This window comes from Podarcis erhardii, assembly GCF_964252035.2.
Source record: "Podarcis erhardii genome assembly, chromosome: 3".
Lineage (NCBI taxonomy): Eukaryota > Metazoa > Chordata > Lepidosauria > Squamata > Lacertidae > Podarcis > Podarcis erhardii.
In genome coordinates, this window is record NC_138507.1 from 95,722,187 (window position 1) to 95,746,078 (window position 23,892).

The 23,892-nt window shown below is 40.5% G+C and overlaps 1 protein-coding gene across 1 annotated transcript in view; it reads right to left on the reverse strand.

The window, feature by feature from the left end:
- Positions 1-561: 561 nt before the first annotated feature.
- Positions 562-23,892, reverse strand: part of SPATA17 (spermatogenesis associated 17) — a 73,438-nt gene continuing 50,107 nt past the window's right edge. The window contains 1 exon segment of the mRNA XM_081857827.1: positions 562-1,057. Within this exon segment, the coding sequence (XP_081713953.1) occupies positions 977-1,057 (81 nt within the window). The 3' untranslated portion in view covers positions 562-976.

Consider the following 23,892-nt stretch of genomic DNA (forward strand, 5'->3'; position numbering starts at 1 on the left):
CTGACATATTTGATTTGTACTGCTGTCATTTAGAATATGATGTATGTGTTGCACCTGCCCCTGAGAGCTTGATTTCTCTGTTCTTTGTGTCTGAGCTGATGTTATCTGATGTTGCCTGATAACTGTGGAAGTTTGTAAAATAATATGGCTGAGTCTACCCTAGCATTTAAGAATTTGCCTGTGTGTGGACAACTTCTGTGAGGGCTCTTCACCCCAGTTCTATGTACTAGGAATACCTAAGAAGCAGACCAGGGGAACAAGAAAATTCTATATTGACGCTAAACTGGTGACATAAACCCCGAATGCCCTCTGTACCCGTGATAAAAAAAAGACAAGGACCAGCAATAGAGAAAGAGAAAGAGTTACTATAGGAGTAACAACAGGAACTGAGAACCATGTGAGGAGCCGGGTGGACAACATGACTACTTCCCATGATAGCACTGACATTTTCATATATTTAGGAAAGGGGTGCATATATATTCACCTCATGGTGCTTTGCCAATGTGAGTATTACATCACATTATCAACTGATCATTTCAATCACAGGGAGATGATAATGCATTATTAACAGAGTAAGCATTTTTTATTCATTTATTTTCTCCACAGACAAAAGGGCTACATCTCTTACCTGAGTAAGTAAATTGATCTAATTCTTCAGATCGTTGAGCTTATTCCACCAGTTACTTTGATCTGCAATCTTGCTAACAAACGGACTAGAAATACCTACAATTAAGAATTTCTCAAGATGGAGATTTGTCTCTATGGATGTCCTTCACACACAAAATGTGGCATGATGTAACTTGCTGGTTGCTTAGAACCATTATTTCAGAATTCCAAAACTAGGTTGTATATGAGGATTGTCTGCAGATAGTACATGGCAATCATAAGTAATTGCTTTGCTTCACATTTTCAAAACAAAAAAAAACCCCCTTTATTTCAAGTGTTTAAAAATTCATAGACTGGGTTGGTAGAGAAATTACACTACTGCTCCGGCTCTGGAATAGGCTTGGCCAAACTTTGCAAACAGAGGAATCGATGGTAGCACGGTTAAGAAGTCCTAGAGAAAACAAAAAGAGAAAATTAAATTGGAGCATTTCATGTTATATTGACTGCAGCCCAGACTGAATGGAACTTTCTCCCTGATAATCTCCCAGTGCGTGACAGTGTAACAATACTACACTTTCTCATACCACTTGCTGGCTGCACCTGAACATCCTCACATGAATGCGTGCATAAAAAGTTAAACGTACACAGGTCTAAAAAGTGCAGTTGATTGACTCCAACAAGCCCCAAAGGCTGTGTAATATGAGCCTACATAGGTTGGATTTTTCACATGGGCATTCTATTCAAACTTATTATGACTGCATGTAAACATCTGGTGGAATAGACATGCTGGGTGGATGGAGCAGGAAGGCAGGATTCTGTTTCCACCTTGTTCGTGGGAAGAAGATGGGCAATCTAGTCTGGCTTTTTTTTATGGCGTGTGTTTGTGTTTTATATATCATGGTTGGTTTGTTTTTCACTTCAATTCAGTTTAAAGAGATCTACAGGACAAACACTGCATGAATAAATTGTCCATAGAATCATAGAATCACAGAGATGGAAGGGAACATGAGAGTCATCTAGTCCAACCCCCTGGAAAGCAGGAATCTTTTGCCCAATGTGGAGCTCAAACCCTGGGGGTCTCATGCTATGCCGACTGAGCGCTCTCTCTCTCTCTCTCTCTCTCTCTCTCTCTCTCTCTCTCACACACACACACACACACACACACAAACACACACACACATTTGAATTTTCCAGTATCTTAGTTTAACATGTAGATTATACAGTTATATATTATACACTTTATTTTTAAAAGGAAACACACATTCAGCTCATTATAACAGTCCGACACATACACATTGCAGATTGAAGAGAAAATGTAGAATGAACCAAAATAATGTTCCTCGTCACCTAACAGTTTCAGTGTTATCAATTACTTACGGTTGATTTAATTTGAATCTTTAATTGTCTGTATTTATCAAACAATATAGTTTCAGTTACATCTTGTAAATATTTATAGTATCCACATACTCTCTCTTTTTAACATTTCTTAATAAAAATCAGGATCCAATGATCTGTCACATTCCTGAGTACACCAGTGAGCACTTAAGGGAGGGAACCAAAACTCTTTCCTGGCTCTTTTACCTCAAATGTGATTAAAATTCCAGCTTTGAATCAGTCCGTAGACTTGGCAGTGCTTCAGACTAGAACTTCTGGCTCTTGCCCTCCGGCAAAATATTGAATTTTGGCTCTGATTCTGTATGGGCTATCTATGTTCATGTTATATCACACCCTCCCAGATTGTCTTGTATTTAATGTGCTGTTTTGCATATCAAGTGATGGGGGGTGGACAGGGGCTACGTGGGCGATAGCCAGAGAGGCAGAATAATGTCCATTCAATAAACAGATTAGCACCCCTTTGGCTTCTGATTCTTTACCATATATTTACCATGAGAGCTAGAAACTTCTTCTTTTTAAAATACAGATGTTCAGGGGACGGGAGGGGAGTTGTGCCAGATTACAATAATGTGACAGACCCAGAGAATATACACATTTCTCTTTATCCTGTACTCAATGAAAACAACACTTGTCAGCCGCTCTGTGTTCCTGATAAGAATCATGGGCTCTATTGAGGGTATGAGAGGAACATCCCATCATAATTAACTTATTAGGAAATCAGAATAAAATATGAGCAGGAAAACAGCTGTCAGCATTCCTCTCAGAGTGTACCTCTGCTCCTACCACTCTCGTCTGCATAAAACAAGGTCCAGTCATTTCTGATCCCCAAAATAAGCACTGATTGGAGAGAGCAGACGGCTTTTGCTATTAGGATGAGTTGCCAGACAATAACAACCGACTGCCAGAATTAGCTCCTCGGGACAATTTAGGTGCCTTTGAAGTGAATGGCTTTTTGAGCTGGAACTAAGCCCACGCCCGGCTTCAAATCCAAGTCAAAATGACAAAAAGGAAGTCCACTGTGCCATTCATTCCCTCAGCGTAAGATTACTTTATGTTGGCAGCTGTACTGCTTATCTTGTTTAAAGGCTATTGCGCTACACACTCACAGCCGAGTATTCAAACAACTGGATCTGATCATGGAGACAGAAGTTGCTGATTATATATTCCTACTGTTCTTCTGAATGGTGACATTGTTCTGTTCCTTTTGTTCTTTTTGGTAATTGTAGTGGCAGTAGTGATCAGTAGCAGGAAAAGAAGGAATTCTAACAGGGCTGGCCCTACCATTAGGTAGAGCAGAATGGGAAACCTGTGGTCCTCTAGATCAGGGTTTTCCAAATTTGGGTCTCCAGCTGTTTTTGGACTACAACTCCCATCATCCTAAGCTAGCAGCACCAGTGGTCAGGGATGATGGGAGTTGTAGTCCAAAAACAGCTGGAGACCCAAGTTTGGAAAACATTGGTCTAGATGTTGTTGGACTCCAGTTTTCATCAACCCTAGCCAGCAGAGTCAGTGGTTGGCTCCTCACCCCTAAGGCTGAGAGAGGTGGCCTTTTCTACCACTGGACTAGATTACCAACTCTACAATTTATGATTTTAGGTGTCATGAAAGGGAGGTAAATTGTTCTAATTTTATTATTATTTTTACTGCCATGAAGGGGGAGAGGTGCTTGTCGACTTTTCTGCCTCGTATGCCAAAATAATTTAATCAGCTTTGGATACTATGCACTTTGACTTGGAAAGGCACACCATTTATTCTCTTCCTCAAGAAGCAAAATATTTTGGTCAAGCCCTGAGGAAGAGTCAGTGCCAATAGAGCTAGCAATGTCAGCAGTAGTAGCTTTCACAACAGAATACTCAGGCCTAGGCCCACTTAATATTTCAGTTGGTGATATTAATTAAACAACATGCATAGTTTGTAACATGACATGAACCCACCATACTATTTTCCCATGGTTAGTAAGTATCTGCAGCGTTCTCCGCGGAAATGAAATGTAAAACCCTGGGGCATACAATGCAATCTGACAACAGTCACTCTGCGTACCTTTCTTGATTTATTCCAGGAAAAAAGTCATCCACTAGTCTAAAGCTCTAACCTTTTTCTTTTCTTTTTTTCAGTTTCACATTTTTTGGGGAAAAGATTAGAAAGTACATAAAAGGAAAATCATCAAAAGAAAAAAAACAAAAACAGAGTGGAGCCATTTCAAAATGTTACATTATTGCAAAACATTCATCGTATCATTTTTTTTTCAAGACAACCATATTTCTAAACATGGGGTGACAAGGAAGTTGGTATTTCTGAATCAGTAGCATATGAGATAAAGTCTCACCAGACTGTGCAAAAGCGTTCAGGATTTCCCACATCCTTGGACTCTCAAGCTTTTCCTTGAGGTAAGCCTAACAGCAAGAGACGACGAGAGAAAGTTTCCCCCTTATACTGTGGTGTACCTGTATTATATCCAGGAATGCACTTGCCTGTGCTATTTAAAATATTGCTATAATAGAAGGCCTAATAAATTACAGCCTGAATAAACATGCCCAAAGAAACCCAAAGCTGAATGATAAAATTCTGAATCCTTTTTTTGAGCATTTTCATTTTCTGATCCCATTATCTTCCAAGGGATTATAGTCTACTACAGTTATACTGACAAGATTTAACTAGACCTAGGGACCTTTTCAATGTATTGACAATTTGACTGCCATGTGGGCTAATTATCCCATACACACAATTCAACAGAATGCAGCAAAGAAAATGATGACAGGGAACAACAGTTTATAGACTATTGCCCCAATCCAACAAATACAATCTGATGCTCCAATCCAGGTAGGTGACCTCAATTCATGAAGGCAGGTTTATGATTGAATATTCCAATTTTGGATGGGGAATCATGAATGCAAACAAGTGCTGCATTAACAGTTCTCCCGCCTGATCCAGCAGCGAAAATTCACTTGCTTTGTAAGTAAGCTGTTCTCCCCCCAACTCTCTTTTTGGCATATTCTCCTCCCTGTTGCTCTCATACGCCTTCAGCTTGACGAAAGACAGTGTGTGTATATTCATTCAAGGAATGACAGTGGTCTATTCAACCTGGCATGTCTCCATGCCAAGACAAAAATGTGATGGCTTTTTTATTTGCAAGATGTTGTTTGCAGATGATGCAGCCTTGGCAGCACTCCCCAAGGAAGCTGTATAGTGACCCATCAACCATTCTGCCCAAGCCTGCCTGAGTTCAGCCTCACCATCAGCCTGGCAAACACCAACATCTTGGGTCAGGAGTCGCCAGCGCTCCACGTATCAGCACTGGTGACCAGGTAGACAATTTTGTCTACCTGGGCTCCACCATTACCAGCAACCTTTCCATTGAGACTGCTGTAACTCTCCAACAGTTCGACCTTATCCCCAATGATGCACTCTTGAGACAGATGGATGCCAATAGTCACACTCACTCACTCACAGTTTGGGAGGAGTAGGCGGAGGCTGGATTTAGCACCTCCCAAACTGCTCTCCTGTCTTCCTGTTAAAGAGATGATCAGTGCAATTAAGATTTAAGGCTATATATGTGCATAAAGGTAAAGGGTAAAGGGACCCCTGACTGTTAGGTCTAGTCGTGGCCGACTCTGGGGTTGGGGCGCTCATCTTGCTTTATTGGCTGAGGGAGCCGGCGTACAGCTTCCGGGTCATGTGGCCAGCATGACTAAGCCACTTCTGGCAAACCAGAGCAGCGCACGGAAACGCCGTTTACCTTCCCGCCGGAGCGGTACCTATTTATCTACTTGCACTTTGACGTGCTTTCGAACTGCTAGGTTGGTAGGAGCAGGGACCGATATCTTACCTATATCTTGATTTAAACTAGGGAGTTCAATATATAATATCTATTTCAATAATATCTGAGGTTTGCAATTGAGTGGATGCATGCATAGATGGGTTTAATAGCAGGACCCATGTTTTTGAAAAATGAACTTTTGTACATGCATTATTTCATTACATTTGTGTCAAAATTTAGCAAATGGTACACATATTGAATGAGCAGGTGATTTATACACACAAAAGCTGCATATACATGAACTGAAGACATTTAACATATTTAAAAAATAATAATATGGCATCATATTTGTGTGGGAACAGGGCTTAGCAATCTATTTAAAGAAAAACCAGTCAGTTACAATCAATTCATGTATCATTGTGAGAAACAGCATAAAAATGTAAGTGCCATATACTTTAGAGAAAAAAGAAGCAAAACATTAGATAGAAGGCAATACCTCCTAACTAAAGGGCCACTTGTAACAATATATAGTTATTTAGTCTATGGGGGGTTTTTTTGGAAAGTGCTTTGGGGTTTTATTACAATCAAGCGGTATATAAATCTTGTGAGATAAATAATGATTTCATAAAGTGGTTAAGGAGAGTTTGTATAAATTGTACAGACCAGTTTCTTAGTGATGAATTTTGTCATAATGTCACCTTGCCATACTCCTTTTAGTGAGGAACAGTAGCAAGCTTTCTTGCTAACCCAGCAAGATAGCAGACTGGTAAAGAAAAAGCGATTTATACGTGTTGTATGTGTGATATTATGCCACCAGACATTATACCACCTGATGGCGATGTGGAGTCCTGTTTTTCTCTTACCTGTTTTCCCGGTTTAAATTTACAATTTAAACTGAAACACTTCTTTGACGTGCCTAGATCCAGCCTTAGATAGGATTCTCAGTTTTAATAAATAATAATAATAATAATAATTTTTTACCCCGCCCTTCCCAATTCAGAAAACCGGGCTCAGGGCAGCTAACAATAAATTTAAAACACTTAATTGTAATACAACATAGAAGCAGCATAAAATACAGTATAAAAGCATGAATAACAATAAAGTTCAAAGTTCAAAAATCAATTTGGGGGAAATCCATCCAATAAACATTAGATAGTCACCAGGGCTAGCTGGCTGAATTAGCTCCGTCTTACAGGAAAGGAGGTTAAATCCTGCAAGTCTAAAATAACAAACCTTCAAGCTTGCGGGGGGTGGGGAAATGATGCATGTCACTTCAAATAAAAGTTTGTACAATCCTTATTTTATTCGTGAAATAATTATAGATCATTTCTACATTTATCATTGGGACGCTGTTATTTAAAACCATGCAATTGGTAGACTTTGTTTTCTACTCGCCTGCCATATTCTTAGATGCTAATAGGAAGATGTGTATTCTTTTAAGAGACGATCCTTTGCTATCCTAACAACGTTTTTATTTTGAATAAACCACCCGGGAGCACTTCATGGCACAGATATTTGAGAAAGACACAGTAGGAAGTTCTGTTTACAAATCAATGGTACAAATATGGCTCCCTCCATTTAACTCTAGGGGTCCTCGCCCAAGTTTTCCCTGCAATCCTAATGCCTGTAATGGCAAAATTAGAGCTTTGAACTGAGAAGCCGCAAGACATTCTGTGACCTTTTAATGGCCATGCAGTGCTATTTAACAGAGAGAGGGAGAGAAGCAAACACGGCAATCTGCTATTAGGGCAAAATGTTGATCTAGCAAAGAGGGGCTTCCCGCCTAAATATATTAGTACTGGTTAACACTTTCAACTAGTACAAGGGCTTCTGACATGACAAAATGAGTATAACAGCCCCTTCTGTCAATACAACACAAATGTCATTTCAAGTGCTCAAAACCACTAAGCTACCCTAAAAAGATTGATTTATCTGCTCCAATGTTTCTTTGGGGCAAACTTTCCTCACAACTGAAACCAATTAGTGGGCCTGGCACTTGTAGTGCAGAATGTAGGTCAGCGTCAAGTAATAAAAAAGTATTGACTTTTCTCTGTCTGTAAGCAGCATGAAAGGGGTGCCATGGCCTTGTCGTATATGAAAAGAGCTCCATTAATTTCACTTATTTCAACAAGGGCTGTCAAATACTAATGCTTCTATTGCACTTTTCACACAAAATACATTGACACCACTCCTGGCCTCAGTGAAATAAGGTTTAAAATATTTCAGCTAGTGAAAGAGGCTACACTATAATTTTCAATTCCCACTAGTACATTTAGACACCTTAAGTAGCATTGCTCACAAAAACTATTGAGAGAGATTAGATGGGATATTAATCATGACTAACAATTACTTCCTGTGGCCAAAGGAATCTAATTCTTATGTATAACCCTATTAAAATAATAATCCAGAATGTTGGGTGTTTATTTTTTACAGAGCAGGCAAACACTGTCAGTTGTGGGTTTTGTGTCAACAAACACCCACAAATCACAGGTAAACCACCTGCAATGTCGCACTACAATCCTGCTAGCCACTTGGTTTCCTTGCTTGGAATTTTCACGGTGCATTTTGTTCCCTGAAAAGTAGCCTTGTTTTTATGAAGACTATAGTTAGATTCACAATTACTTATAGCCATATAAACTCTGATGCGAGCTGAAAAACTCTCTGCTTGCAAATGCTCCCTCACTGAAGAGACTGTGATCTGCACACATAAAGGAATTAATTTCCTCTATCATATATGAGCAAGATATCTATGTGCACACCTGAGAACAAATGGGCATGTGGATTGAGGTAACAGTATCTGATACCATATGAGACAGAACCACTCAAGTGCCAGATTACCAAACAGGCAGAATAGGTAAAGGTCTATGACCCTGAAGCCTTTTAGGGGCCCCACAATAAAATATAAAAGTAATATTGATTTGATCTTAAAAGAAAATTACAATCAAGTTTTCTTAGTTCAACGTTATCCCACTAAAATAAAAAACATATTAGGGGATAATTTGCAAGAGGACCCCTGAGATTTCAACTACCTAGGGGCACTTTAACCACTTTCCATTTGTTAACACAAATTGCTAATTCCACGATCTTTTTGGGGGGAGGGGGGAGATTTCTTAACATGCTATCTTGGAAATATACCACTTCCTTGCTGTTTTGACCTTTACTCCATATATTTAGAATGTTTGGATAAGGATTTCCTTATATTGGACAGTGATTTTAGTAATTTAGTGATTTTTAGCAGCAAGACTGAGATTTATTTTAGCCTCACTGAAGTCAATGAGAATACACTATTTTAATTCAAGTAGTTCAACTTAATTGCTTTATAGATGGGAATCTGTGTAACCTAAGAATTTGGAGGTGGTAAAAGGCCTCCCATTGTTATTAACAGAGTATGGATTTGATATCCCGCTTTATCACTACCCGAAGGAGTCTCAAAGCGGCTAACATTCTCCTTTCCCTTCCTCCCCCACAACAAACACTCTGTGAGGTGAGTGGGGCTGAGAGACTTCAGAGAAGTGTGACTGGCCCAAGGTCACCCAGCAGCTGCATGTGGAGGAGCAGAGACGCGAACCCGGTTCACCAGACTACGAGTCCACCGCTCTTAACCACTACACCACACTGGCTCTAGTAGAAATCACCAAGTGAAGTCCTTACCAACCAACCAACCAACCAACCAAAGAAAGGATTGTTCTTATCATTCTGCAAACTGCCAAATAGAACATAGATTCATGAATGAAAACACCCACTAGTTACCAATGTCTTGTCCAGTTATAACAAACACATAGTTATAACATAGTCTACCAATTCATTTGCACCTTAGCTAAATGAAATCTTGGGAAAAGTTTTTTCTGCATAGGGATTTAATGTATTTCATTTGACCTTGAGGGTTGCCTCTGAACAGTCTGTACATGACGCTATGCCAAACCATATGAAATAAACCATGGCTAAGTGTGAACTGTAAAACAAAAAGAAACTTTGGCTGCAGTTTATGATGTAGCAGGGCAAACTATGAGCATGTGTTCAGATGTGGCATTAAGCCAAGCCATGGCTTAACTCTAGGTAGCACGGCAGCAGCAAGATCTAGAGAAGAGTGAAGCTCCTGTGATTTTATTGTGTGTGTCCATACTTGGCCATGGTTTGACTTAGCATTACATGGTAACCAGGCCAATATGTCAAACCCAATGGCTAATTGCCTCCTTAAAATGCAAGCAAAGCTGATTTTTAAAAAAACCCCTCTGACTTAAAAAGGCTAGCTGACTAAAATGGAGGGCAATTTTCAACTTGCTTTAATGACTTTATAAGTATGCTTTGAATCAACTTATCATTCATTTTTAAAATACAAAATGATACTGGCTAGTCATCATGAAACAATGTTATGTCCTTCTGCATGATACTTTCATCATACTATTTTCTCTGTTTGATAGTCTATTTGGTTATTGACAGAGAGCATATGATAATATGCTGTACAAATATCAGGAAATTATTCGCACAGTGGGAAGCCTGCTAACAACATTATTTTAATATCTTATCTTTCAGACAGAGGCAGAAAACATATTAATTGCAGCTTAATATATGCAACAAACATTTCATTATAATTTTACTTAAATTTTGACCAAGCCTCTTAAGAAATAGTATATTATACATACTTCTCTCAGTGTTGTAAATCGAGGCACTAGAATCAAACAGTCTTGTGAGAAATTATAAAAGACTTGTAATTACTGCTTCTGAGTTTGAATAATTACTTATCTGATTGTCTCTTTACAAGTGGCCCAAATTAAGACTCTTAGAGCATTGTTAGTCTGTCCCTTGAGATGTCCCAAAGAGAAACAGTAAAGTTTACCTTGGAGCTTACCTCCACAAGCATTTTTGGGAGAAGGGGTTGGTTCGGCTTCAGATACACATCAAACCCACACAATGCAAATGAAAACCATCCCCTGCTGCATTGGTCATATGCACACTTGCAATGCAGAATGGGATGAGATCCATATTTTAAAATAGAGTGATGTTGGCATAAAATTCTCCCCAGGATAACTGTTGTTGCAGCTTTTACAAGTACTAGTTCTGATGGCACTTGCTTCTGATGCTCACAGGATGACCAGGGAGGTAAGGAGAAGCACATCCAAATAATTGCCTGCCATACATATATGAACCAGAAGCTGCCACAACAAGCACGGCAGAGGTGGAACAATCAAAATAGCAGCCATGATGGGCTTAATTCCTCACTTTTAAAGAGCCACCACTTTCTGTCCTCTTTAAAAGGAAGCATTCATTTATCACTACATTTATATGCCTCCCTTTTCTTCCAAGGAGCTCAAGGTGGTTCTCCTCCCGCAAATGTCATCCTCACAACAACCCTGTGAGGTAGGGCAGGCTAAGGGATGGTGACTGACCCAAGGTAAGTAAGCTTCATGGCTGAGTGGGGATTCAAACCCTGGCCTCCCAGGTCATAATCCAACCCTAACACTATAGTACACACCTGCACACAACTGGGACAGCTTGAAACAGGCAGTCAATAGGAGGTCCACTGGGGGTTAGAGGTTGTGAAGTACAGAACAGTTGAGCAGAGAACTGATCCCAGGTGAGTCAAATGAAAGCAAGCAGCGTGTTATTTATTACATGATATCAGAGAGGCTCAACACGCAGAAGTCAAACCTTGCAGCTTTCTCCATCATGAATTTGTGACAAGTCTGGAAACTAACGGGGGAAAGTCCACTTCTACCATATAACAGTCATTTTGGGGCATACCATATTTTTCGCCCTATAGGACGCACCGTCCCATAAGGCGCACCTAGTTTTTTGGGGGGGAAATAAAGGGAAAAAAATTATTTCCCCCCAGGCGCAGGGCTGGGGCGGGGGAGGCCCAAGCTTCCCCCAACCCCAGTCCCCAAACAGGCAGCTCTCTGCAAGCCGTGGGAGCCCAGCGCTGGCTCCCGCTGCTTGCTGAGAGGTCCGCGAAGCCTGGATGCGCTGAGCTCAGCAAGGGCAGGCTTCAGCATGCAGGCAACTCTCCGCAAGCAGCGGGAGCGCTCCTGCTGCTTGCGGAGAGGTCCTCGAAGCCTGGACGTGCTGATCTCAGCGCGCGCAGGCTTCGGCATGCAGGCAACTCTCCGCAAGCAGCGGGAGCGCTCCTGCTGCTTGCGGAGAGGTCCGCGAAGCCTGGAGAGCAAGAGGGGTCGGTGCGCACCGACCCCTCTCGCTCTCCAGGCTTCAGCGAAAGCCTGCATTCGTCCCATAGGACGCACACACATTTCCCCTTCATTTTTGGAGGGGAAAAAGTGCATCCTATAGGGTGAAAAATACGGTAACTCCAAGTGGAATCCTGGAGGCTTGCTTCTACGCGCGCGCACACACACACACACACACACACACACACACACAATATCAAGATTAATAATCTAAGAGCCTTCTGCTGGATCAATGCCCATCCAGTCCAACTTCTCACAGCGGCCAACCAGATGCCTATGGGAAGCATGCAAGCAGGAGCTTAGCATGGCAGTACTCTCTCCTGCTGTGGTTTCCAGCAACTGTTATTCAGAAGTGTGCACCCCAAAGAGTGGAGACAGAAGATGCTCACCATAGTTAATAATCCATGATAGTCTTATCCATGAATTTGTCTAATCCTCTTTTAAAGCCACCCTAGTTGGTGGCCATCACTACTTTTGGAAGCAGCAAATTCCATAGTTTAACAAGAAGTGCTTTCTTTTGTCTGTCCTGAGTCTTCCAGCATTCAGCTTCGCTGGATGTCCAAGAATTCCAGTGTTGGGAGAGAGGGAGAAAAACTTTCCCCTACCCACTTCCTCAACCCCATGCATAATTTTATTGTTTCTTACTTGCCTTTTCCTTAATTAAGCTTAAAAGGCCTAAATGTTATGGGCCTTTTAAGCTATGCCCTTTCCTCCATAGTTGCTCCACCCCCTTGATCAATGTGGTTACATTTCCAACTGTAAAACATATTTTTGGAGGTGAGGCAACCAGAACTATACATATTACTCCAACTGCACCACCACCTCAGATTTGTATATTTGGCAGTTTTATCTTCAATTCCTTTCCTAATTATCTCTAGTGTGAAATTTATCTTTTTCACAGCTGCTGCACAATATGAAATATCGACTTGTTACTGTTTGGGAAGATTGTGATGCGCAAGGTAAAGCATTCAAAAGTAAAGCTCTACTGAATTCAATGGGATGTATTCCTATGCAAGTGTGTATGGGATTGCAACCCAAATCTACGCTGCTCCTCCCCAAAAAATTCTGGAGCAATTTCTGGCATTGCCAATTTTTTATATCATACAGTTGCTTGATTAAAAAAGAGTAAGATAGATTGCACTCAGGTTTATTCAGTAATAGTGGAAAGTGTCCAACACAGTAAATGTAGAGCTGGTTCACACATGCATCACTTGATTTATCACTGCTTGGCTACCCAACTCTGACTGATGGCTATATGTGTGAACTGTCTTATCTGAATAATGGACCAATATTCCTATGTATCCATCTTCTAATTTGCATCGGTCCAACGTACCTTAGAAACAGCCACCCCTCCCCATTATGTGATCAACCCAGGGCACTTCCTAAACCATGAAATCTACTTTTGAATCAGCTGCCAAGGATGTAGAGAGAGCCATTCTTGGTCACAGTCAGTGCTTTTTTCTGGGGGGATGCAGGGGTACACATACCCCTAAACATTTTGTGAATCTAAGTTTAGCCTCACCGAGGGGCAGTATTTCAATATGAGTAGGAAAATGAGAGTACCCCTAGAAAAAAAGCATTGGTCATAGTTATACAACACCTCTTCCTTAGTGATTCTTCCATTCTAACCTAAGCACGTTGTTGTTGTTGTTGTTTAGTCATGTCCAACTCTTTGTGACCCCATGGACCAGAGCATGCCAGGCACTCCTGTCTTCCACAACCTAAGAACAAGCCTACATATTTATGTTAGATTTGGCAGGGCAAGAGTTAAGGTTATAGTGGATGAAGAGATGTCTGAATGAATTTTGTTTTGCGTTGGTAGGATATTATAATATGTTTTCACATTCTCTTTTATATTTAGTGTTACTTTCCAAGAGCCTGTAAAATAGGGTGGGGTATACATTTCCGTGAAAATGTGGCCATAAGTTTCAAAACATTGCATTTCACCCATTTCTCTTATATCATACACCAGAGGAAATGGCACTAGCTGCCTTATTTTGTTTTGGACATATCTAATATCTATATTTGAACCAAAATTGCCAAAGATAATATTCTATTTTTGGAACTAATGCAGTCTTTATTACAGCTAAATTAAATTAAGACAGTGATGTGAATTTCCTCACAAGCTATTTCATACTTGGATACCCTTGAACTTTACTGAATCAGAGCTAAAAAACAAACGTGCAGATGAAATTGTTGGATTGGTATTTGGAACTTATTGGCTATTGTAATTCAAGCCTTAGTTTAGTGCAGGGCAATTTCCAAAAGTATTCCTTATAAAGGGAATAGATGGTCAAAAGCTTCATCTTCATCCATTCACGATTAATAAATGTCATTTGTCAAATATGAACATTTGCAAATGACTAATAAATATTTTTATGAAAAAACAAGTCTACCTGAAGTGGGATTATGCTTAATATATTCTGTGCACAAATAAAATATATATCATTTAAACTATTTCCTCAAAAGTGAAGAAATGCAATATAAATATGCAGGTACATGTATTTTTAAATCCTTCAATCATGCACATTCCACTATCATACAACTAGCAGAACTAAACAAAGGGTGTATAACAAGCAATACACTTTGTTATTAGTTCAAATCGTTAGTTGAATCCCACGAAGCTCTCTGTGATGTCACCAATGCAGTATAATCATTGACAAAATCAAGGGGGTACTACAGCGAACAGGAAAATAAGGGCATGGGAAAATAAGGGCAAAGGAGGAGGGGGGAAGTGGAATTTAGAATAACAGGATCAAAATACTGCAAATGTGCTAACACGTCCTGAAATCCATGAAACAGGAGATAGTTCTTGACATGTAAAGTAACAAGCAGAGAAATGAGGGAAATATATTTAGTTTCAGCCCTGTGTTATTTAAGTAATACTTTGAAGGAATGAATTTGACAGTGTATTTGTCAATACTCATGCAGAACTTCTAAAGAATCATCATATAGCAGAATACCATTAGAGCCTGTAAATTAGCAAGAACTTGGGATTTTAACAATTGTGCACCTTTCTACCTTAAGGAAATAAGAGGCACCGTGAAAATTCCCAACGTGATCCCAAGGGCTTGGGATTCAAGCTGAAATGTTTCTATTCTTGGGCTACTAATATATTTTGAACTTCCATTGCCAGGAGGTTTGACATTTGCAGAAACAACAAATTACACCCAATTTTGCTGAATGATATACAGAGGAATACAATCCGAATCATTCATTTAATTTAAAACCTCTAGTGAGATTTAAGACATCCATCCGCACACACTGTATCTCATGTGATTATGCCAGTATACATCAAACCCCAGTAATAACGATTCATATCCATATATGTGTATATGCTTTATTGCTACCTTTAGCGGGATTAAAAGCAGTATATCAAATTTTACAGTTGTGCTCCTTTTATTAGCTTCTTACCACTTGATCAGCTGATAGAAGCAATAATGAACACGCACACACACACACAAACACACATATCCACACAGACTGGAGTCTGCATTTGCGTGTTCTATCTTAAGAATGTAATATTTCAAAAAACAGCCTAAGCTTTGGGGAAAAAACCAATTACAGAAACAGCATTAAAAATGCCAAGCACCGGGCAGAAGCAATTCTGGATCAGTTTAAAAAAGTGATTGATGAAACTCTAATCTGAGCTGAAGGAACAGTTTCACGACAAGCTGTGACCATTCCACACACTTCATTAGCTGCCATAATTAGCCTGGTGTTTCAATTTGTTAGAACTGGTGGGGACAATTTTACTCAGAATACAAACATCAAAAAGCAGGGTCTCTCCGACTTCAGAAGTGGCTGATGAGAGGCTTTCTAGTCTTTCTGTTAACGAAAAGATTAATTACAGCTGATGGGAGGCTGTACTCTGATTGTCACTCTGTCTATGTACATTACTTTTAGCATTAGAAGAAAGACATGGTTGACACTGCGCTGCTCAATCAAGCAGCTTCACATCAGGGCACCAAGTCTGTTTTAATATGCATGGTCTTGTATTGTTTGATTGACTTGTTCTCTACTTCTCCAAGTCCTGAGCTCTGTCACCAACTAGATTGTACCAACAGAACAGCAGGTTATACAGTGGCTTGCAGGGCAGGTATAATACTCAGGACATCATTATTCCATTACAGTACACACACACACACACACACACACACACACACACACCCCGTTCCTTATTAATATATCACAAAGCTTCACTTTACTTGTCCTGCTCTGCGTAAAATGACAAAAATATAATCTCCCGTCCTGGAAAAATATAGTATTTTTTACAGAGCGGGGCAAGCAAATTATGCTAGGATAATCCTTTCTCACGTAGCACAAAGCCATCTTCACAGATACAAACGTTCATTAACTGACTCGATTTTGCACGCCTTTGCATTCTGGAAAGTCACAAAGACTCGACAGAAATTTGGGTACTTTATTCTGACCGTTCCAATTTGATCGCTTGTCTGGCTTTTTGTGGAGCCTGAACCTAAAAGGTACCATCTAAGTTGAAGTCTGGAGCTAGTATTAACTCAGCCTTGGTGATGAGCTACCCTTTCTGCATAGCTTGGAAGCACCAGCCACTTCAGTGAACCTGCCTTTAACCAGCAGGGTTAAAGAATATATGCAATTGCAATTTTCTACCTATTATTTAGAGCAAACAATAGTAGTAACTGCTACTAGCCCTGCAATCCAGACCACAACACACCCAGTCATGTCTCCCTTCTCTGTTGCTGGGCCCAGAATGTGGACCTTCTTCGAGGGTTCATCTTGTCCCTTCTTGCTGGCCTTCTGACTTAGCATTAAAACTTTCCTGTTTAGGATGACATTGGTCTCCAGCAGATAGATGTTAGTGCTTGCCAGCCATAATTATTTATGATCTCCCTCTTTGTCTTTTTACTTTGTTTTTATTCTGCCTTTTGTTTTTATTATAGTTCATGGTGCCTCTTACTGTGGTTATTTTTAAAATGTTTTATCGCTGGTCTTTGTTGGCGCCTGTTCTTTTTGTATATCGCTTTTATATTGCATCTTGCTACTTCTGTAAGCTGTAAATTACAAATCCTTCATTCATTGACAATCACATATTTGAAGCTATTAGATCAAATTAATTTTAGCACAGTGCACTTTTTGTAGCATTCAAAGAAATAGTGATGGATATCTTTCTACCTACAACAAGCACAACTGCATAGTAGTTCATGGGCAGCTACCTTGGGGCAAAACTGGCTGGAGACCATAGCTAGAAGGATGGGCCAAAGTTTTGCTGGCTAAAACCGCATTTCCCCCCTAAGCCACTATAGGTTTTCCTCTTTCTGGTTAACTTGTATCCTGATTGTTCACAGATGACAACAAGCTTTAGCACATTTTGGTGAAACCAGCAGCACCCAAAGAACAAATCTGAATAACTTTGGGAAGAGGTGAGAAAGAGTTTGCAGTCTCTCTTTTGGGAGGTCTCCCAAAAATTTCTTGTTTGTTAACAGAGCATCAGTCTTGTTCACTATACATAAATTCTGCTATCCTGTAATCTCAGTAAAGAATTGTGTGGAAAATCTGCAGACTCTTTGACTTAACTTAGCAGTTATTAAAAGGTAGATTTTCTTCCCCTGCCGAAACAAGCTATTTGCCTGATTAAACATAGAAGATAGGTAACACAAGACATTTATCATGCAACAGATGAACGACACAGGATTGCTAGTTAGACAGTTTAATAAGACAGTTTAATAATTTTTCTCTTCAGACTATATTTATTCTTCAAAGTCCAATAACATTATTAAAGCATGGCATTTTCCCACTGAGAAATTATAGAACTAAAAATAAGGTTTTACAAAATAGAGAACTGGTTGCTTGACAATCCCTATTCAAATACATTAGAAAGTGCTGACAGTGCCTTTTCTCATGTAAATAACTTCACTGAATGGCTCAAAAGAATTTTAGTCACTACTAGAAATCATTCCTTCTGAATTATTTTCTCTGAGCCACCTTCAAAGGAGTATTGTTACAAGGATCTTGTTGCCCGTTCACACAGACAGGAATCCAAAGGTGCCACTGCACATGTGAAAGGCACTTCTGCTTTTATCGGCATGTGTGTACTTATTTTATTTCAGAATGAATTAATTGCCCTATGTTCAAGGTTTCTCCAAGCAGTGTAATAAAATGTGTATGATGTTTGTTGATTCTTACTTGCAGCTTTATAACTCCACTGTGCCACATCCCATTCCAATACAAAGGGTCTCCCAACCCTCTTGAAATGCTTTTCAGTGGCTCAGGGAACAATAATTGTAGAGTTTTAGAGTTGGAAGAGGGGACGCGGGTGGCGCTGTGGGTTAAACCACAGAGCCTAGGACTTGCCGATCAGAAGGTCGGCGGTTCGAATCCCTGCGACGGGGTGAGCTCCCGTTGCTCGGTCCCTGCTCCTGCCCACCTAGCAGTTCAAAAGCACAAAGTGCAAGTAGATAAATAGGTACCGCTCCAGCGGGAAGGTAAATGGCGTTTCCGTGCGCTGCTCTGGTTCGCCAGAAGCGGCTTAGTCATGCTGGCCACATGACCCGGAAGCTGTACGCCGGCTCCCTCGGCCAATAAAGCGAGATGAGCGCCGCAACCCCAGAGTCAGTCACGACTGGACCTAATGATCAGGGGTCCCTTTACCTTTTTAGAGTTGGAAGAGATCCTGAGTATCATCTAGTCCAATCCCCTGCAATGCAGGCATATGCAGCTCTCCCATACGAGGATTTAACCTACAACCACCTGTTTCTGTGATTTTTCCAACTCTACAGTATCTTTTCCAAAGTGAGGTGACAAAAACTGTACACAGTATTCCAAATGCAGTTGCACCACAGATTTGTATAACAGCATTATGATACTGGCAGTTTGATTTTCCATTTCTTTCTTAATGATCCCTACCATGGAAGCTGCAGTCTTCACAGCTGATGCACACTGAGTCTGCAACTTTATCAGACTAGCCACTATGACCCCTAGGTCTTGTTCCTTCTAAGTGACCACCAGTTTAGACCCCATGAGCATATGTGTGAAATTGAGATTCCACCCTGCCAACATGCATCACTTTATACTTGTTTATACTGAATTGCATCTGCCATTTTACCACCCAATGACTCAGTTTGGAGAAGTCCCTTTGGACCGCTTCACAATCCCTTTTTAACAACCCTGAACAGTTAAGGATCATCTGCAAACTTGGCCACGTCACTCCTTACTCTAAATTGCTTATGAACAAGTTGAAACACACAGGTCCCAATACCGATCCTTGGGGAACTTCCATTTCTGCAGCCCTCCATTGGGAGAATTGTCCATTTATCTCTGCTCTCTATTTCCCGTTACTTAACCAGTTCCTGATCCACAAGAGGATCATTAAAAACAACTAAACACTGATAGAAATAAAATATCTATCTATCTATCTATCTATCTATCTATCTATCTATCTATCTATCTGCATAAACAATCTACTAAAACCATCCAAATAATTACAATTAAAAACAGCATGGCATCAGTCCTTTCTTTAAAAGCAGTTAGTTCCCAAAGCCTATTGAGACAGGACTTACCCTCGCAGAAGCCATGCTGGTTCTGCTTCACCCAGGCTTGTTCTTCTATATGCTTGGCGGTTTTATCTTTATAATATTTTCCGCCAGTTTTCCCAAGACATTACGAAAACAGATAAATGTTATTTTAGTTTGGCGCTGACAATACCAAGGTAAAACCAGTTGTGCATAGCTAAATATTTTTCTTTTCAGCCTATGCAAGGAACTTGGTATCTGATTAATGCAACTGGCAACTCAGAAGAGGTTTCCCCTTTCTTGATACCTAATTAATTGCCAATGTTAATGAAATGAAACCATTTTAAACAAACAGCTAGACTGGCTGTTTTGCAGCATGCTTGGATCATCAATTCACATATACAGACTTCTTCCTGAAATTGCAGTAGGATGGACTGTTGAGCTTGAAAAGCATATTTTATCCCAATCAGTGTGCAAAAGTAAAATTATCCATAACTAAGCCATGTTTCTCTGCCGTACAGTTTAGCTGTAATGATCCCCACACACTGCACTCACACATCAATTATGATAATCATAATCACGGTCGTTAAGCTGAATGTTCATTATTATCAGGATGCTGGTGACAGCAGATTCAATCATCGGGTGCAATGGGCAGGCAGTCACAGTCCCACCCAAGTTTCTGCAGACAGCGTTGTGCCACATTAAGCCTATGATGTGTTCCACATCCCACTCCATTTCAAAAGCTGCAGACGGTAAAGGTCAACTTTATGTTCTATGCAATATGCTTAGGTTCTCTAAATCAATTCTTTGGAGTACTGGCTATTTTTATGCTTTGTAGATAATAAAATTCTATTTAGGGCCAAATATGCATGCGCAAATAAGGAAAGAGGCACGTATCTGTGTTGTAAGTCACCTATAATAAGGCAAACAGCAGAAAGCTCTACAAAGAATGCCACTTCCTTGTTTGCAAAACAAGGACATACCAAAAATTACTGCCATTAAAAGCCAGATGTCTTAAAACGCATACGAAAACTAATTCCACTTCAGATTAAAGGCTGTAGGCTATAATTTCTGCTTCAGTGAATATTGAGAGAGTGCAAGTGTTCTGACAACTGAAAGATTAGTTAGTATATCTGATCGCTTGTCTGTCCAGTTTCATAGGATCTATCAGTGTTGATTAAATTCATGGCATCTAGTGGTTTCTGAATCCTGAAACTTCGCAGTTGTAAAGGCAGTATTAGTCATTTGAACCAAGCTTTGACCCAAGGAAAATACTTTCGTCAAGCGTAATGTCTGAACAAAGCACATTATTTTACCTTAAATCTTTCAGATATATAGATATATAAAGTTGTTGGTTCATCTAAGTTTTAAGTTGATTTATGGTGATTTTTGTAATCTACCATGTAATAATTCTGCTAGTGCCTTGGAAATATGAATATATGACCTTTGCCAGTGGTCTGCTATCAACTTTGCTGCATGGACACAGCAATACTATCCCCTCCATCTGAACTATGCCAAAATAGGCAACAAATACTGAACCTAGAACTGCCACCACCTTAGCAGCAACCACTAGTATGGTCGTACCGCTAGTTGCTCTCTGCATGTGCACCAGGTACTCAACTGGTGATAGAGAAATAAAAGCCTCCATTGCCTCCATTTTTAAAGACATTGTGGCTCTATGTTCATTTTGGTTCAATAGACAAAGTTGCGAACATGGATTTGGTAGATCATTTCTATCCTAAATCAGACCTGTGACTAAGGCTCACGTCCTACTTTAAAATTTCTGCTGGGGTTCACAAAGAAGCTCACAATGCTATATTTAAAAAATTGAAAAAGAAATATAAGGCTATAGCTTTTAACTTAATCACAATTTCCCATTATGTCAGAACCACAGGCGTGGGGAATTTTTGGCCTATCAGATGTTGCCCATCATCCCTAGCCATTTACCATGCTTGCTGGAGCTGATGGGAGTTGTAGTTCAGCAACATCCAGAGGGCCAAAGGTTCCCTGCTCCTTGTTTAAACAAACAACAGTTCTCCAAGTCTGGACAAAATGGGGAACCACGGCTAGCTTAAGCACAAAAGTGGCTTTCAATTTTCTCATTGTAGGTGGAAATAAGGGAGAGGAGGAAGTACAATTCTCAGCATGGCAGGAAACCATGGTATCTGTTACATCTGAACTGAACCAAAGTGTGCTTAATCTCTTCTTAGGCTACAATTATTATTTATTTATTTTTTTCAAATTTTTTAATTAATTTTTAAAAAAATTTTTTAAACAAACAAACAAATACACAAACAAACATAAATCTCAGCCTATTTAAACTAATCTTAGTAACATTGTTAAGTGACTTCCCCGTATCCCCCTGGTTGAATTTCAATGTACCGTATTTTTCGCGCCATAGGGCGCACCCGCCCATAAGGCGCACCTAGGTTTTTTTTGGGGGGGGGGAATAAAGAAAAAAAATATTCCCCCCCCCAAAGGCATGAGGCTGGGGCGGGGGAAACCTGAGCTTCCCCCGACCCCAGCCCCCAGAACAGGCTGCTCTCCGCAAGCCGTGGGAGCCCTCCCGCGGCTTGCGCAGAGCTACCCGAAGCCCCGGCACGACTGCTGAGCGCACTGGGGCTTTGGGATAAGAAGCAGCGCTGCGCAAGCCGGGGGAGCCCTCCCGCGGCTTGCGCAGAGCTACCCGAAGCCCCGGCGCGACTGCTCAGCGCGCTGAGACTTCGGGATAAGAGGCAGCGCTGCACAAGCCGGGGGAGCCCGGGGGGAACTCCCGCAGGCTCCCACGGCTTGCAGATAGTTTCCTGAAGCCTGGAGAGGGAGAGGGGTCGGTGCACACCGACCCCTCTCGCTCTCCAGGCTTCAGCAAAAGCCTGCATTCGCCCCATAGGACGCACACACATTTCCCCTTCATTTTTGGAGGGGAAAAAGTGCGTCCTATAGGGCGAAAAATACGGTATATCATTTTAACAGTTTTCCAAAACCAATGTTCTTATAAAATTAACTTAATCCTTTGGCTACAATTATTATTGTGTTGGTTCTCAAATTATGGTTTGACACTGTAGGAATGAGTCCTGTGTCTGTGTGTGTGTGCATGCCCCTTTCCTCTCTCCTGGTCCCACAAGCTCCTCTTCAATTAGTTATTTCCTAATATGATCAAGCATAGTTTGCTTTTATGTCAAACTGACAAAACATGGGTTACACATGCCCTCCAAACCAAGACTGCAAAACAGCTTCAGCTTCAAACCATGTTTTGCAATGTTAGTTTGGAGGGCAAGTACAAAACAGTTTTACCAGTGAAACATCAAAATATGGTTTGTTCAAGCCAAATTACAACTGAAGTACAGCATATGCATGGTGGGGAGGGAGCGCGTAACCGCTGCTCTTTCCTACAGCATCAAACCATGATTTAGCATGGCATCTGAATGAAGCCACTATCAATTAGGTAACAAAAGCTGCAGTTCAGTTCACATTAAGGTTGCTTAAGTCACATTGATTTCTATGGGATTTGAGCTGCAGAACTGCAGCCCAAATACGTGTTTTGCTGCTATAGATTAATGCAGCTATGAACTAGAGTGGGTCAAAAGGTCAGTATCTTGGGCAGCAATTATTTGAATTTTATCATCTGACACTGTAAACTGTTAGCGTATCTAGTAGGCTGTAATCCCCACCTCAGGATGCTACAGACAAAATCATGTGCCAAGGTAGCAGAACCCAAGTGTGCAGAGCAATTTCTATGTAGTCTCTTTTAACTTGAGTCTACAGGGAGCTTACATAAAATCAGAATTTTTTTGCTTCCCCAAACTGACAAGAACTCAGAAAAGCAGCCGAGAAGCAATTGTTCAATTGTTTTCTTTCCATTTCATGCTTTGTGACTGATGATCTATATTAGTTCCGTTTTTAAACTTTTGACATCCTATCCCATATTGAATTCCTTCCACTGAACAGCTATTTATACAATGTTAAAAGTTTTGAGAAACATCGAGGCCTTTAGCAAGAAATCCTGAAATGAGATTTTAGCAAATCAGACAATTCTGGAAATGACTGAAAACAGCAATACATTTCCAGTCATATTTAGTCATGAAAAGAGAAAGTAACAGAAAAACTATTTTCTTCTCTTGTTGTTATTGAAAGATTCCACCATTATTTTCTCCTTCTTTGCAATACAAACAGGGGGGGGGGAGGTCACCCTTATTTTATGTGATCCTCACAGGGAAAGGAAGCAAATTTAGGTCCCCAAACAGAGGTGTGAGTTCGCCATTTTTTCAGTTGTGTGTGTTGAACTTTGCTGCCATTTGAGGAGGTGGGTTCTTCTAACCCTGAATATAATCACGAACAACACACAAAAAAACCCTAATATCTCCACCTCTTCTTCCTTGCTCACCTAGGCCAGAAAGAAACACAACCATAATTCTCCTCTTCATCTGACCCCCAACTTCTTGTCGACTTAATCACACTGATC